Source organism: Xiphias gladius, chromosome 1, assembly GCF_016859285.1.
Source record: "Xiphias gladius isolate SHS-SW01 ecotype Sanya breed wild chromosome 1, ASM1685928v1, whole genome shotgun sequence".
Classification (NCBI taxonomy): domain Eukaryota; kingdom Metazoa; phylum Chordata; class Actinopteri; order Istiophoriformes; family Xiphiidae; genus Xiphias; species Xiphias gladius.
Window position 1 is genome coordinate 32,145,685 of NC_053400.1, and position 16,442 is coordinate 32,162,126.

General features: G+C 42.9%; 1 protein-coding gene across 1 annotated transcript in view; it reads right to left on the reverse strand.

Moving 5' to 3' along the window:
• Nucleotides 1-2,382: 2,382 nt before the first annotated feature.
• iqgap1 (IQ motif containing GTPase activating protein 1) overlaps nucleotides 2,383-16,442 on the reverse strand; it is a 43,679-nt gene continuing 29,619 nt past the window's right edge. The window contains exons 16-37 of the mRNA XM_040139400.1: nucleotides 15,468-15,558; nucleotides 15,193-15,360; nucleotides 14,561-14,703; nucleotides 14,308-14,478; nucleotides 14,096-14,179; nucleotides 13,933-14,004; nucleotides 13,504-13,573; nucleotides 13,016-13,380; nucleotides 12,633-12,796; nucleotides 12,317-12,541; nucleotides 11,332-11,472; nucleotides 11,128-11,212; nucleotides 9,845-10,077; nucleotides 9,481-9,613; nucleotides 9,173-9,275; nucleotides 8,519-8,654; nucleotides 8,332-8,419; nucleotides 7,419-7,628; nucleotides 7,122-7,288; nucleotides 3,733-3,855; nucleotides 2,976-3,084; nucleotides 2,383-2,872 (exon numbers count right to left, since the gene is read on the reverse strand). Coding sequence (XP_039995334.1) covers nucleotides 2,759-2,872; nucleotides 2,976-3,084; nucleotides 3,733-3,855; nucleotides 7,122-7,288; nucleotides 7,419-7,628; nucleotides 8,332-8,419; nucleotides 8,519-8,654; nucleotides 9,173-9,275; nucleotides 9,481-9,613; nucleotides 9,845-10,077; nucleotides 11,128-11,212; nucleotides 11,332-11,472; nucleotides 12,317-12,541; nucleotides 12,633-12,796; nucleotides 13,016-13,380; nucleotides 13,504-13,573; nucleotides 13,933-14,004; nucleotides 14,096-14,179; nucleotides 14,308-14,478; nucleotides 14,561-14,703; nucleotides 15,193-15,360; nucleotides 15,468-15,558 — 3,195 coding nt within the window. The 3' untranslated portion in view covers nucleotides 2,383-2,758. The remainder of the gene's footprint in view (nucleotides 2,873-2,975; nucleotides 3,085-3,732; nucleotides 3,856-7,121; nucleotides 7,289-7,418; nucleotides 7,629-8,331; nucleotides 8,420-8,518; nucleotides 8,655-9,172; nucleotides 9,276-9,480; nucleotides 9,614-9,844; nucleotides 10,078-11,127; nucleotides 11,213-11,331; nucleotides 11,473-12,316; nucleotides 12,542-12,632; nucleotides 12,797-13,015; nucleotides 13,381-13,503; nucleotides 13,574-13,932; nucleotides 14,005-14,095; nucleotides 14,180-14,307; nucleotides 14,479-14,560; nucleotides 14,704-15,192; nucleotides 15,361-15,467; nucleotides 15,559-16,442) is intronic.

A 16,442-nucleotide genomic window follows, 5' to 3' on the forward strand; every position in this document is an offset into this window, starting at 1 on the left:
GGAACTAAATTCAGTACTTTTAATACTTTCCAAGACTTGCAGATCCCCCGTTAATACCAGGAGGCAGAAGCAGTGATTTATTATTCCAGCAGATGGTCTGAGTTCAAATTAAATCCAGGATCCTTCTCCGCAGAAGTGTCCTTTAGCAAATCACAGCGTCCTTCTCGGCTCCGGTGTGGTTTTCAGCCCTGCGGAGGAACCCAAGTCAAAGTGGGTTTACCCCTATTTGAGCCAACCAAGTAAAATATCATGATTTAGTTTATACAATAGGAGCCAACTCACGCACTACTAGAAATACTTTATTTGCTAAAGTGGCTGCATGTGTCGGCTTGATTTCTGAAGCAACCTAATATCTGGTAAACTTATGAAAGTAGTGTCCACCTGCAAATAGTGAAGTGAAAGTATTCAGGTTCTTTACTTAAGTTAAAAAATAAATAAATCAAAAAGGGAGCAATACCACACTAAAAATGCTCCATTACATGTTTTTTTAATATTATCAGCAACATTTACTTTAGCTATCAAAAGTACAAGTATTAATTATGCAGAAGTATGGCCCCCTGAGTGTGTTAATATTTGATTATTGCTGATGCATTAACATGTAAGCAGTATTTTAATGTTGTAGTTGATCAAGAGGGAGTTGATTTTACAGTAACTGCTTTATATACTGTTGGGTAGTTTATCAGTGCATCCTTTTTTATGTTTCTAATGTAAAATCTTCTATAACTACAGTGGTCAAATAAGTGCAGTGGAGTAAAAGTGCAATATCCCCCTCTGAGATGTAGAGCAGTAGGAGTATAAAGTAGGATAAGATAGATATTCTAAAGTAAAATACATGTACCTCAAAACTGAAGTATATTACTTGAGTCAGTGCACTTCCCTACAATCCACCACTGCCTGCAAAACAACTGTCAGATTAGGGAAACACGCACTGCATCTGTAGCGCTTTATTCTAAAACAGGTAAAATACACTTGATAGACTGTGAATGAGAGCAAATAATGTACAGCGAGCTCGGTCTCCAATAAACAGTGTCAACCTCTGATCAGGGCAACTTTACATGAGACAGAAAAACAAAACAAAAAAAATCAACATCTTCAGTAAGTCTGTGTGGAATCTCAATTTAAAGCTTCTTGAAATAACTGATACAGTAAACACTTACTAAAAATTAGATGGTGTACAGCGATATCTACTGGACCCACGAGTCCAGTTACTGTAAATACTGCACATCCTCAACCTCACTAGCTCACTGACATGATCCGGTTTTGCTACAGTATTATGTGGACTGGCAACATAAAATATAAATAAGGGCAACTTCGTCTTATTTTCAACAAGATATGATAAAAATCTCAAAGTTAAGCTTACACTTGTAGATCCCATTTCATGTTTTACAGATTAACAGACATGTTATGTTTACTAAACTGATGTTATAATGTAACTATAATCTGTGTTTCAGTTATGCAAGATAAACAGCCCCTAAGAGATATAAAAAAATATATAATTTCCAGTAAGTCATCTGAGAAAGCCAGTGACTGAGCACATCTGCACAGCCTTGTGTGCTAGAAGAGCAGGAGCGCACGTTTCTTCTGCTGATGAATGTCAGAGCCAAAAGCAGAAATGTACTTTAGGTCAGGTCTGAGCATCAGGGCTAATAGTCGTGGCCAGCTCAGCTCAGTCCAGTCTGAGACAAACCAACGTCCTGACTTGTCAAGGAAGGTAGGGAAGACCACGGAGCCTATTAGTGCCAGTACAGACTGGATTTCAGTGGTGCAATGTGAATTTGTCATGCTAATGGAAAAAAAATTTTAATTCTTAAGTTATTTATATTAAAAGTTATTTATAAAAAAAAAAGAAAAAGTTTTGAAGTCAACAGCTCAATATGAGCATGGCAATTTTTTTCGCAATTCTTTTCAAATACCATGTCGGATGCCACTTTCTCTTTGCATAGATAACAGATAATCTACGAGTGCATTTAGGATTGAGGGTCAGGTCCAAATCAAGAGAGTGACACAGGAAAGAGTTGAATCATACCAAAATCAGAATACAGTATGTGAAAAAACACTTCAGCTACAACGTTTTCTAAATAGAATATGGTGAGGAAAGAAGAGCGCATCTCGTTTTTTTCCCCCCCTCCAACTCTTTCAGTTTTTCTGTCCAATTTGTATCAAGCAGCGACACAAAATCAAAGACAAAAATGTCCTAGAAGAGACAGCGTCAGTGAGTCCAAGACCAGGTCAGGACTTGCAAATACCGTCTCATGTACTACAGCCATGCTGAAAAGTATGCTAGCACTTGGGTACTGGCGGAGGAGATGTTTGTCAGGCCTTTATCAGTCAGGTGAGCAGATAAACTAACAACACCTAAGAAAGACATAAAACGTGATCTCTTTACATAAAACATACACTTTTATAATTAATCAAAGCCCATGCACAAGATATTCATAATATTTAAAGCAAAAAAAATACAAATCTTAAACCTCTGACCTAGCTGCAGTTACAGACCATAAAGACAGTAAGAAAACTCCAGCAAGTTTCTGTGGTTTGCTCGCTAGAGTTGCACAATGGAGTGTTCCATTCAGAATAAAGCACAAATGGTGATCATAATAATAAAAAATAATGCACATAAATTTGCATAGGCACATAAAAAGAAGTGCAGTAGGGAATGTGTAGGAAAGCCAGGATGGTTTAGGTCAGGGCTTTCAGCAGCCCTTAAAGTGGGTTTTGTGGTTTAAATCAGTGTCTGTCGCTCTTTTCTCCGTTTTCTCTATTTCCCATAAAATTTCTTGTTGAGCAGGAAAATGAGCAGGTTGACGTTGATGGTGGCCCTGTCGAAGAGCTTCATCACAGCCACACCTTCATACTGCAGCTGGAGGAGATCCTGAGAAACAAACAGCAAACAAATGCAGAAAAGATCAGCCACTATCACAACTAACCATCTCCGTAATAAGAGATTTAGTCGTCGTGTGAAACAGAAATAATACCTGGTATTCTAACTGTAATGTCTCCAAGTGTACGCCCATGAACTTGGCCTTCACGTCAAACACTCCGACAGTCTCTGAGGGCGAAATCTCGAAAATAACATTCTTGAACCTATGAAAAGAGAGGAGTAAACAGAAGATTCATGAATGTGTAGCAAGGAGTAACTAGAATGTCACGCCGTGGAGCGCATACCTCCGCCATGGCCAATATCAAACAACATGCACCAGACTTCAGAGAAAAAAAAATTGAATTCATAGTAAACGATCCGGCTCTGCCCCAAAATTTCAATGGTTCTTCCCTGGCCCATGGCCCATCCCTCCACCAAGTTCGGTGAAAATCGGTTCAGTACATTTTGTGTAATCTTGCTGACAAAAAAAACAACACAACATCCTTAAGGGAGGTAATTATGCAAAGAAGAAACTGATCAACGAAACCTCACTGGTTCCTGAATTGTCGTGAAATTCAACTAACGATTGGCTGAGATGAAGTAAACTAATTGTTTTTCACGAATGTCAATGATAGAAGTTTAAGATGAAGTCAAGTATGACATTTTTAGATATTTAACACTGTGTAAAATGAGTGTTGAACAGCATTACAGTCAGCCAATCGACATATTAATTTCATTAGAGCAGCTGCTTTAGATAAACTTTCAAGTTAAGATTCAAAACTGTAGAAATCTGAGGCATCCACAATGTTACTGCATCAAAAATATAATGTCCTTTTGGACCTTGGTTTTGCATTACAAGAAGCAGAACTCACTGGTTGGGCTGCAGATCCTCTATTGCGATCAGCACGCCCTTCTCGTGGAGGCGAGAGGCGGTGTATTTCTGTGAAACCTGTTTACTCTTCTTGGCCTTGTTGTCACCTGGTTTCTTTGACAGCCTGGGAAGAGCGGGAAGGACAAGTGTACAATACAACATAACACCATCTCTCAGCAAAGAGCAAAAATGGCCCTTTAAGTCTCACTATTTCAAACCTGTGCTGCATCAATCACCATTTCATATCATTCTTAGAAATGCATCTGTCATTCATTCTTATTCATCAACATGTTTGGGAAACGATTCTCGAGGAGAGAAAGTAGATTTTCAAGAATAAAGTTGTAATTGACACAAAGGAAACTAAGAAAACCATATATTCTTTGTCTTTGGTGTCCGTTGAGAAGTACATACAGTAGTTGACACTGAATAATTTCATTCTGAATAATAAACATCTCATATATAAAAGTGAGAAGGACCGCTTCTCTGGTGGTTCAGATCCTGGTCCATGGTAACCACAGTACTGGTTTTCTCTCCAACCAGGCAGCAGCTGTATTTAATTGCATTCTGCACTCCAGGAGTAAAAGAGCCCCTGATTAGATGTCCAAAACCAAAACCAGCAGGTGTCTGAAAAGAAACACTGTGAGCCACTGACTGTTACCAGTGACCCAGTTCTGATTTTTGCAAACACGTGTAGCACGTTTCAGATATGGGCTCTGAACAAGTGAACAGTGGAAGGACACAGAATGTGGTATTTTAAGATCTGTTTTGAGTCTCATTCATATTGCATGTGGGAATAAGTCTGAGAGGAGTCAGACATCATTATGTAGTTTAGATGTTCCATGACACTGTGGTTGCTGCCATCAATTTTGTCTTCGTTTTCTAATAGTGGAGCCCTACCTGGACTACAGCGCTGTAAGCCACCGACTGGGAACTGCTGTGTGGGCCACATGGGGACGACACTGAAAATCTGACTCACTGTATTACAGAGTATATAAACTTTTGTGTAGAGAACTAAACAGTACAGTGTTTCTCCAGTAACAAACCCTGGGTGACCCCTGAGTTAAAAGACCCGCTGAATGAAAAGAAGAGGGTTTTTCTGGGTCTGGGGACAAAGAGGGGCTGCGGAGGGTACAAAGGGAAGGCGAGGACGGTTACAGGAGAAACGATGGAAGAGTGCTTACAACAGAACAATGCAAGGGAGGTCTGGAGAGGACTGAAAACAATCTCGGGACATAGAAAAGGCAGTGGAAGGGGCCCAGAACCTGGAGACCAGGAATGGGCAAATGAACTGAATATGTTTTTCAACAGATTAGATTTTGGCCCTGCTCCCTCCCCCAGTCGCTAGAGTACAGACCAGTTGGTGTCTGAATCATAAGCGCTCTGGCTACTGCACCCCCCCCCCCTTTTCCAGGGCATCCGGGGACATCAACTGCACCCTCCTGGCTCCACTCCACTCCACTCCACTCCAAACTCAAATTACACACCCCTCCTCCTGTTTCCCTCAACTGGGGCCACCCCACCCCCCACTTCCCTCCAGTATCTCCCAAACATCCGACCAGGTGAGGACGGATCTCAGGAAGATCAAGGCAAGAAAGGCCACAGATCCAGATGGCATCAGCTCCAGGCTGCTCAAGGACTCTGGCAGACCAGCTCTGTAAGGTGGTTCTGCACATTTTCAATCTGAGCCATAGTCTGGAAAGAGTTCCAGTCCTGTGGAAGACTTCTTGTGTGGTTCCAGTACCAAAGACTGTGCACCCCAGCGAGCCCAACCACTTCAGACCGGTGGCGTTAACTTCTCACCTGCTGAAGACCATGGAAAGGATCATACCCCAAAGCCTCTTAACCCCTGGTGAGCTCAAACCTGGACCCCTTGCAATTTGCCTATCAACCAGGCATGGGGGTGGATGACACAGTCACCTACCTACTGCAAAGCTCCCTCTCACACCTTGAGAACCCTGGGAGCACTTCGAAGGGTCGTGTTTTTTTCCACTGCCCAGGGGGGAGGCTAAAGGGAGCAGGAGTAGACTGCCATCTGGCTGCGTGGATCATCGACTACCTCACACATAGACCACAATATGTGATGCTACCTGGCATTACCTCAAGAAGTTCGACAATGACACAGCCATCGTCGGATCAGAAGCGAATGAACGGGAATACAGGGAAGTCAACAAGGACTTTGTCGACTGGTGGGGCTCAATCACCTTCACGTAAACGCCAGCAAGGCAAAAGGAGATGGTGACAGACTTCCAGGGACAGACCCAGACTACACCGGTGAACATCCCGGGATTGGATGTTGTGATGGTGGGAGTGCGCGAATACCTGGGTGTTCACCTAAACAATAAACTGGACTGGTCAGACAACAGATGTCCTGTACACTGCGGAGACTGAAGTCCTTTGGAGTGTGCAGGACACTTAAGAATATTTTTATGACACTGCAGTGGCATCAGCAGCATTCCACACAGTGGTCTGCTGGGGAGGTCGAAGCAGAGAGAGGGACAGAAAAAGACTCGATAAACTGTTTAAGAGGGCTATCTCGGTCCTGGACTGTCCTCTAGATTCCATAGAGGAGATGTATGATAGGATGTTAGCCAAGCTGTCGTCAGTCATATACAACACCTCTCATCCCCTGCTTGAGACTGTGGGGGCTTTAAGTGGCCCCCTCAGCACCAGACTGCTACAGCCACAGTGTGAGGAGGAGCGCTAGCGGAGGTCCTTCGTCCCGACGGCAGTCAGACATTTTAACAGTAGCATACTGGTAACACTGTTGTCATCTCTGTCATCATCACCCACCACTTACACCCTGACGGCTACTTAGCACAATAGATCACAGGCAATATATCTTTTTTATTTATCTATCGTTTCGTCATTTATTTATCATCGTATTTATCTTATAAAGTCTTATTGCACAAGGGGGAAACATATCGTTTTTTTTCTTTTTGTGCAATTATCCAATTCCCAGTGCAGTGCTTTGGTATGATGCTATGCACCATGTGTGTATTACCACTGCAGGTCATATCTGTATATGTGATCTACTGTTGAGCTGTCGTTTCATCTCATCTCATTGCCCTCGCCAACCTTCCAGTTTGATGATATGGTTTTACGCCATGCAGATGGAGACTTAATTTTTAAACAGGTTAGCCTTCTGTCTGCAGGTTAATCATTTATGCATGTGGATTGTCTAGCGCTTAAACAGGACTTCTATATGGCTCACCTTTAAAAGTGGATGTAAACAGGCAGCAAACAATGAATAAAATCTGATCTAGGTTAAAGATTGCGAGCTGCAGTGTAAGGATAGCCCTTCAGTACCCGTCTTTGTGATTATTGTTATGGGACGACAGAGTGAACTACGAATGAGAAAAGCGGGATGTTTTAAGATTAAAGGCCACTCACTTGCCCTTGCTGGCCAGGTTGTCCATGCACGTCTTGATATACTGATTGTATGAATCAATCTGCACATTGTAAAAAGTGGTCTTTGAATTCAGCGCGGCGTTTGTCTGCTGAAGTTTCACCAGCTCGGCTTTCCTACGCTGACGATACCGTCTCTGATTTCTGATGTCCTGTAGTACACAAGCACACAAGCACACACACAAAAAAGAAATCACATTTAAATAAAATCAAATTTAAATAAAACACAACAAATATTACTGTTTTTTCTGTGTCTCCACAGATAATCTGTGTAATTTTCACCTTGGCTATGTCGTTGATGAGGTCCTGATAGCGGTTCTCAGGGTGAACCTTCCCAAGTTCCGCCAGCCTCTGCAGGTTGCTCTTGATCTTGTCCTTCTTCCCCTGCAGCGTCAGGCTGTCGTCCACCACTGGTTTGACCTGCTTCATCTTCTCTGGAGTCTTGGCGTCTCGGATGGCCCTCCTCTGCATGGCACGCTGGTACTCTACTTCCTGTCACCCAGGGAAACAAGGTGGATCAGAGTTTCAGAAAATCAATACTTCTATAGGAAGAGCTTTAATGGGATAAAATGTCTTTAGGCAATTAAATGTTACTTTTTTCTTTTTTTTTCGCAAAAGCTAATTAAAAAAGTTGAGTGTCACAGTTGGAAGGGAATTTGTGATGTTTGCTTGAATTGATTGGCCTGTGTAGCATCACCAATACATAAACATTTGATCTATAATGATAATTTGGTATACATACTGTAAGGGAACTGTTATTAAGAAAAATGACAGCAGTAATACCGTCTTGGTATCATCTAGTGTTACTTTAAAATTACCCATTTCCGACCCCGCTGCTTGTGTTGGAAAGAGGATGTTGCCAAAGAGTTGGTAAGTGCAGTTCCATGAACACTTCACCACCTACGTAATAAAGCAAGCCTTTGCTTTTAGGCCTGTTTGAAAAGGAAGTTCCTGTTTTGTTTCATTAGTCAACCCAGTAGTTTTCCACTCAGACGAATTATGCAGTGTGGAAATAGCTAAACGATGACTGTCTTCTGGTGAGATCCTGGTTTGTTGACAGTATTTACTGCGTCAAGTGATTGGCATCCAACGCATTACACATAAACTGCAGTACCTTTAAGTTTTGTTTTTTTTTTTTTTTTTTTTAAATTGTGGGTCCACAACATCAGCAATTTTACTGTATCTCATTTCCGACCTGTTCCGGGCTGGCTGTTGAATCCAGGATCTCAGTTAGAGTCTCCCCAGGCTGGAACCGGATCACATCCACAATGAGCCGCTTGGTGCTGGAAAGAGACAAAAGAAACAGACATGTAAGAAACCAAAGAAATATCTGGAAACAACTACATCAATCTACTTTGTTAGCCTTAAATGACCGGACTTACTTGAGCAGGAGAGTCTTGGCATTCATCTCAGCATTGGCCTCACCAGGGACATCAAATTTGTTAGTGAGTGTGAGCGAGACCTCGGTCTTCCCCATCAGCTCTTTGTTGGGGTCGTCAGGAGGAAGAGGATTTTCACCTGGGTGTCACAGAGAGCAAATCAGCTGAAATAACGGTCAGCTCCAAGGATCCGATCATAATATATCAGGCATTTATATTTTGGAGTCTTTTAAGGGTTCGTGTGAATCGAAATATTTCACCCGGCATTTCTTGGCCAGAAAAACGGAGTGAATTAGGATTATGAATACCATTTGATGCCAATCATGAATCAGTAAGAAATACTGGCAAGGCACAGGCGGGATCAGGAGAAAACAGCAAGTAAATCTCTATATCAACATTCATGTAGAAGATATAACTAAAATTTAAAAAAAAAATGAAATCGTTGGATGGTGAAGATGATGTGAAGATGTGAAAACAACACAGCTTGGTACCTTCCTCTGTCAGTGAAAGAGGCTAGAATTAGTCCAAGAGGTACCAAAAGAATTCATAGTCTCACCCTGCCTTTCAATTTTGTGACTAAGTTTAACACTCTTATGGCTCACGTTACTGACACTGCTGGTTTGACTGGAACCGCACTGACTGCCTCGCTCCACTCACCAATGAGGGACTCTACAGTGGGAACCTCGCCCAGGTCCTCCAGCAGCTCATGGATGGGGTGATTATGCTCTGGAGCGATGGCGTCCTGATGGTCCAGCAGCAGCTAACAGGACAGAAAAAGCAAGTCCGCGTGTTAGTCACAGTAGACAGCAACAACTCAAAACATCTCGCCATAAAAAAAACCCAAAGTGTTTTAAGCACTGTCTGATGATAATACATTTCTGGGTATGTGCATTTTAGCACACGGTGGGAATTATTTCAGACAGAGAGCGCAAACGTGAGGTGAGCGAGGTCGAGTTCAAACTCACTGTGTGAGTGTTGATAATCTCTCCAATGGAGATGTAGATGACAGGTTTGGTGACGGTAACCAAGTCAGAGTACTGGTCCACGTTGAACTTATCTTCCAGTGAGGGAACGTCACATGCTGCCAGGAAGAAACGCCTGTGATGGAAGACGGGAGGATAAAGTCAGATCAGCCAAAAAAAACAAAAAAAGGACCTTTAGACAACAAAGAATAACACGAGAGGAAAAATGAAAGAAACTGAGGAGAAAATGGAAAATTATTAACATCATCGCCAAGTAGCTGGAAAAGTTTCCACAGCCACTCTACCAAACTCCCACTTCCAGTCATTCGACATCTGCTTCATATTTCTATAACAATTAACATCAGACCTGAATTTCTGATATGAGGCGCTGAGATATTCATTGATGGGATTGAGGTGGGCGTTGTCCCCCAGAAACATCTTATTGGAGGCAGCGTGCTGCAGCATCTTGGCGACAGAGCCCAGGTTTCGTCGCTGCTCGGTGGTCAGCTGGCCACCCGCTGACACCTCAATAATGTCAAAGGCGTCGGGTGCCACGATGGCCGGGTTCATGTAGCGGTAATACAAGAGGTTCCCCACAATCTGAGGAGTCAAAGTCAAACGCAGTCAGAAAATGATCAGGATCAGAAAATGTGGAGGATCTTTCGTGCTTTATGAGCCCTGTGTTTAGGATTTTAAAAAAATAATACTCCCAATAGCATTAACAGAAAAGCAATTTAAACAAATTTATCAAACTGCTCATTCAGAAATTAAGTCAAGTTCAAAGGTGCTGTTTGATACAACTGTCAGCTTAAACTAACTTACTATGAACTAGTATTTGCAGTACTGAATTGAATAACAAACCTATTTTGTAGGATGCAATTGTTTACACTTCAGTTAGGCTCAGGAGTGAAGTGAGTTAAGATTCAAGATTTAGAAGATGCTACTGCGAAATGAGGGAGAGTTACCTAACATGAAAGGACACAGCTTGTGCAGCAAGAGAAGAGTCAGAGCAAGAAGATCGGCATGGCTCGCCTTAATGTCAGCAGACAGAGAGAAGGAGGACACCCCTAACGTGGAAAGAGAGGCTCGAGCTGGTTGGCAAAGTGGAAAGAACAGAGCATTAGCAGAAAAATGAAAACAAAAACAAAAAAAAAAGGGAAGAAATGTATAAGAAACAGGGAAGGGAGAGCCAGGAAGAAGGTGAGAAGAAGGGCAGCAAAACAGTTCACAGAGGAGGCCAGAGAAAAGGAGCTCTGCTTGTTCAAGGGTCAGTTTACCCAGTTGTCAACACCATTTTCTATCATAGCATGAATGCAAGATGTCTATCTCTATGGAGAAGGATGTGGCAGCCAGAGTTGGTGGTGAACACATTCTTTTTGTAAAGGTTTTGTCGAGGTGAGTTTGATCCAAATGTAACATTTTAAGTGTCACAAATCAAGTGCCATTCTCCTGTAAACTGTACCGGGGTTGTGGCATTAGTCTCGATGTTGGTGAACTCACACTCATTTCCACATGAAACGCAAATAATCTGCAGACGCCTGGATACCACCGTGCTAAGTGCAAACGGGGAAATTATCTATATTCTTGACCCTGTAAAGACGGAGGTGCGCAGAGTGACTAACATTAAGCCTACAAATTAAAAATGCAAACCTTGAGCAGCTCGTCCTCTGTAGCATCTGGGAACTTCTCATGGAGGGTGTCCTTGAGCACCTTGGAGATGAACCGCATCCCGTATCTGACAGACGAAGCCCATACAAGACGGCGTGAGACAGGGCAGGGGGAAAAAAACCAGCTGACTCGAGTCTGTAAAAATGTGCTCCATGCAGACGGTGATGCCGTAAGTGAGGAACTTACGGAATTTTATCCACCGAGACGACTATAGCCGACAGGAATTTGTCAGTGATTGTCTTCATGTTCTTGATGGAGGCTTCCAGTCTTGTCCTCACCTCCTCGTGGGCCATAGCCTGCTCCGGAGTCACGTCATAAGGCAGCTTACTGTTGACGACATAACCCAGGAGGAAAGAGGAGAGGAGCAGAAGAGGATTGAGACAAGGAGGAATCATTAACGTTGATCATAACCTCTGCAGCCTCCTCGCTTCACCACAGCACAGTAGCGTAGCCATCAATGCAAAAACATCCTTCTGCTAGCAAGCTAAATATCCTGTAATCTGGAGAAATTTGCGAGTATCAAACAAGAAAACCTGCCAGCGGGGTAAGCTATAACGTCTTGAGAGGATTTCTTGAGGCTAGTGTAAAAATTAGGCCGATACAAAGCACTATCTGAGCGTAAAACTAGAGCAGCGCCGTAGTAACAAGACCTGATATAGATAAAGAAACTCCATAAATTCAAGATATGGTGTCTGAATCTGGTTTTACCCTTCTTAAATCTGAATTTAAATCTTAATATATATGATTGTACACTTATGTGTGTGTATCTTTTTAGCGAAGGCTGTGCCTTGAACCAATTCAACAAACTAAAAAAGAGCAATAATAGATTTTTATTCTTGCCTTGTCTCAGGATTGGTCTGAGTCTTGAAAGTAGTTTTTCTGATATAATAGTTTGTGACATACAGTAAGTGTGATAATTATGCAATCTACTTTTCAGATATATCTTATTTGTATTTAACATTGATAGGATTTAATCACCCCTAAAATAAGTTATTATGATTTTCTTGACTTGCAGTACGTTTTTCATATACATGCATTATTCATGGTGAAACGGAAGTAAAACCGGACGCTTAAAGTCAGCCCATTGTGTGCAGCAGCGGCCTGCTTTCAGACGGAGCTGACAGTGCTGTCATCACACAAGTTAAGGTAGACAACCTCATCTCCGGCTCACCTGGCCTCTCCTGTCTGCGTCTCCATCTGGTTGACCCAGCTCTTATAGATGTCCACCGGGTCGGTTTTGATGTTTAGCGTTTTGTCATCCATGATCTCTTTGACCACCGGCGCCAGGATCTGCCTCAGAGCGTTCTGCCCCCGGGCGCCGCGGTGGAAACTCACCACCATCTTGATGACCGTAGGGTTTCCTGTTACAATCTCCTTCATCTGATCCACTTTTGACCTGCAGGCAGTTGTTAAAGGCAACATTTAGGTCTCATCTGATTGAAATCTGTGGTCATAAAAATTGTTGAATGGGTTTCATTGACTCTCACTTGATCTCCTCCTGCAGGGCAGTTTTGAAGAGCTTGAGCAGCAGGTACTCCTCTCTCTGGTTAGAGGCGTAGTTATACAGGGTGAAGATTACAGAGTCCATGAACTTTGTGGATTTATTCTGTGGCATCTGGAAGATCAGCTTGGCGAGATAAGTGGGGTTGGTCTATAAGGAAGCAGAAAATTGGTTAAATATTACTAGAGAGGTACCAACCGGTCAGACAGCTGCAGCCGCGAGAATCTTAAACTTTATCATTCTATTAGCAAAATGCCTTCAAGCAATGTGATCTGCAGTAAAATATGACTTGTTGTCCCCAAAAGTGAGATTCTGATTATAAACACAGAGGCAAAGCAATCAAAGAACAGTTGTGTACTTTATTGTTACCTGTAACAGGTAAAACAGGTACTGGTAGGCTTCCAGTTTGACCCTCTTCTCCTTGCTGAGAGCCTTCAGACCTCCCCTCTGCTTGTTCATCATCATCATGTCAGACAGCTGGCCCTTGTTCTTCTTGGTCAGCTTCTTGCTGTGGGACACCACCTCCTGCAGCGTGATCTTGTTCTTCACCAGCAGGCCGATTTTGATGTCCATCAGGTTCAAGTCATTCTCCAACTGCTGGTTGGAGCGGATGTTGGTGACCACCTCCTCACGGAGGCGCATCAGTTCCAGCTCCTCCTGAAAGTCCTGGTCGCTGTGGTCAAGCAGGTGGACGAACTTCCTCACCACCGCCATTGGAGGATCCTCAGCACTGACTGTGTGGAAAAGTCGGAGAGACAGGACAATTCAAGCAGTCACTAAAGTCAGAGACCAAATCATAGCAAAAAAAGAAAGAAGAAGAAAGAACGTCTGTTTGATCACAGTCCGGGTCCACTCACTCAGTGTTTTGTAGTCGTCCCTGGCCTTGTTGGCTCTAATGAAAGCCTGAATCTTCACCACATCATTGATCTGCAGTACAAAACAGCAATCACTTGACTGATCAATAGTTCTCATTACAGACAGTAACACAGGAATCCACAGTGAGTCAGAGCGGGAATGACTTTACACATGTCAAAGTGCTAAATGAGCCATCTGCCTCCCCCAAACCCCACAGGACCCGGAGCAACTGTCAGCGGAAGTGTCGGGGGGAATTTATGTCGAGGCAACATGATTCACAGCTTTCATTAAGTAAAAAGCTGTTTGCTTACTTTAAACACAAATTGTTGTGACAGTAAATGTACAGTGCCTTATCTTGGTTGGTTAGATTGGTCCAAAACTCAATCTGCTGCTAATCTCACGTGTCATGGTTTCAGGCTACTAATACTCACGTGATCTTGGAAGTACTTTAGACGATCCCTATATTTCTTACGAGCTTGATGCATCCGAACCATGGACTGGATCTGAGAAAGACAAAAACAAATCCTTTACTCTTAACCGTAGTTCTATGATCCCGATGATATACAGATTATTGGAATTGCATAATAATTTTACCTTGACAGCCTCCTCAGTGTGGTCTTTCAGATACTGCTTGCGGTCTCTGAACTTCTTCTTCTGTTTGTAGCCTTTCCAGTGGGCCTTAGAAAATTAAAAAAAAAAAAACAGATTGGGAAACAGTGAGTGACAACAGTGTAATAAGGTCTCATAGCAGACAGGTGTTTCACGGTATGACCTCTGGATGATGACCGTGTACAGGTCTATCTTACCTGTATGCATGTAACAGCTGGGTCTTGGGATTTAAGGAAGTTCATCCGCTCCTTTAGGCCATTCCTCACCAAGTAGCCACGACAACGAGCTTGCAGCTTGGTAATTAGAGTCTCATTGGCCAGCCACAGCTGCTCCCGATTGTAGGCTGTGGTTACCCCGGAGACCACAGACTGACGGGAGAATAAAACAACCAGTTTAATGCGGTGTTAAAAAGTTACAACTGTGCGCTGCTCAACTGGGACAGAAGCCTACCTGGATGTCCTCCTTGTTGAGCTGGGTGTTGTTTTGCAAGAAGCCCTCTGGCTCCACCCAGGTGCCCTCCTTGGTCTTCAGGTTGTAGTAATAGTTGTGTCCTCCCTTCACCCAGTGTTTCACCCAGTCACTGCCGTTATCGCCTGGACGGACAGCATCGCAGAATGCAAGTGAACAAGATGAAGGCACAACTTGGGCCCATAATGAGCAAGAAGCATCATCCCTCCATTCTGAATTTATTTCAGTAATGGAGTGCAGCAGGCGAAGCCCCTCATAGTTTGGAATATGATTTTGGGCAATTTTAAGTGTTTTTTTTTTTGTTTGTTTGTTTTTTTGCCCTGGAAATCAGATGTTAAAAAGTAGGTCAGTGTATTTTGTAAGCAGACCCGCAGGTGCGTAGCATTTTCAACGTCCATCAGAGTCACAGTGTATGGAGCTACCACCATTCAAAGTATGAAATTTACAATTTCCTCACTCAGCCAATCACTTTAACTTTTAAAAGACTGGAAACCACTGAGAAGTCGCACCATTCCTCCAAGTTTTATCAAAATTGTAAGTTCTCGACAGACACAGCGACTCTCACGCTAAGTCACGATAAACACATTTCTCCTTCCCCTCATCCATCTCCTCACATTCTTTCTTTTTCTCGTCTTTGATCTTGGCCAGGTCATTCTGGTAGGTCTGGGCACACTCTGAGGTGACACCGTACAGTCCTGTCCCGGGGTTGCGCAGAGCAGCCAGGGTCTGAGCCGCGTCGCCACTGTCCACCGCCTCATTGATGGCCTGGATGGACTGCGAGACTGAGGGTACAAACACAAATATCAGCCTTCAGTCTCCTTTACACTCTGCTGACATATGCATAAGATGGGTTAAGAAAAAAAAAAAAAATGCGGGTGTGTATTCTTACACTGTATGGCTTCCTGTGTGTCCTGGTTAGCCTTCAGAATAGCATCCTGAATCTCATCCAGCCACAGCACAGCAGAGGGGTCCTGGGTCTCCTGGGAGGCACACGGGAAAGTACGTTCAGCAACGAACACAGAAAACACGTGATTGTAGTCGTTGCAGTTTTTTTTTTTTAAAGATTTAAAATATTTCATACATCCACCCTTCGTACATATTGAGCAGAACCATAAAATTGCGTTCGTTCTCGGGTCATCTCTCTCTTTCTCTCTCTCTGCGTGAAAACTATAATGATTATGTCATTCTGCTTCTTAAGGCCGCGGATGCTGTTTTTTTGTCAGTAGTCAACCCTGAAATAAATTCTGTTTTCATGAATTTTATAATGTTCAGGTGTGTTTGCTGTTTTAAAGAGAGGTAGCTAATAAACTGCAACTGAGTGTATACTTATACTTGTATTACCCCGGTGAATGGCTAAAATAAAATAAAAAACGACCAGATCTTCAGCATGACGCCGCACGCAACCAGGCCAAGATGTCTGGTACACTACCAGTATTTTTGTACTTGTGAATACGGTCAGTTAAAGAACTAATACACCCCTCCTGCTGACATGTATCTTGTGTCTCTCGTTGACTCATTTTAATACTTTTTTTTTTCAAATCAGCAACAGGTAGACTCACAAATTCTCCCTGAGAAACTTTCCCAGCAAGTTCTTATATAAACCAACATCCTATACTCCTATATTATGACTACAATATACATTGGGTTTTTTTTGGTTTTGGTAAAAGATTCTAATATATAACATCAGACTGTATCAGGAGCGGAACAATGAAGTCCTGGACTTCATTAGTTCAGTCTTTGTTGAATCAGCTGTGGGTAAATTGCGTCTACTGTTCGAGACTGTTCGTGACTGCGCCCAGTATTCAAATTACAACATCTCTTATAGCTGCAGTGTATTGTTGTCTATTTTTCTGCTGCTGTGGGT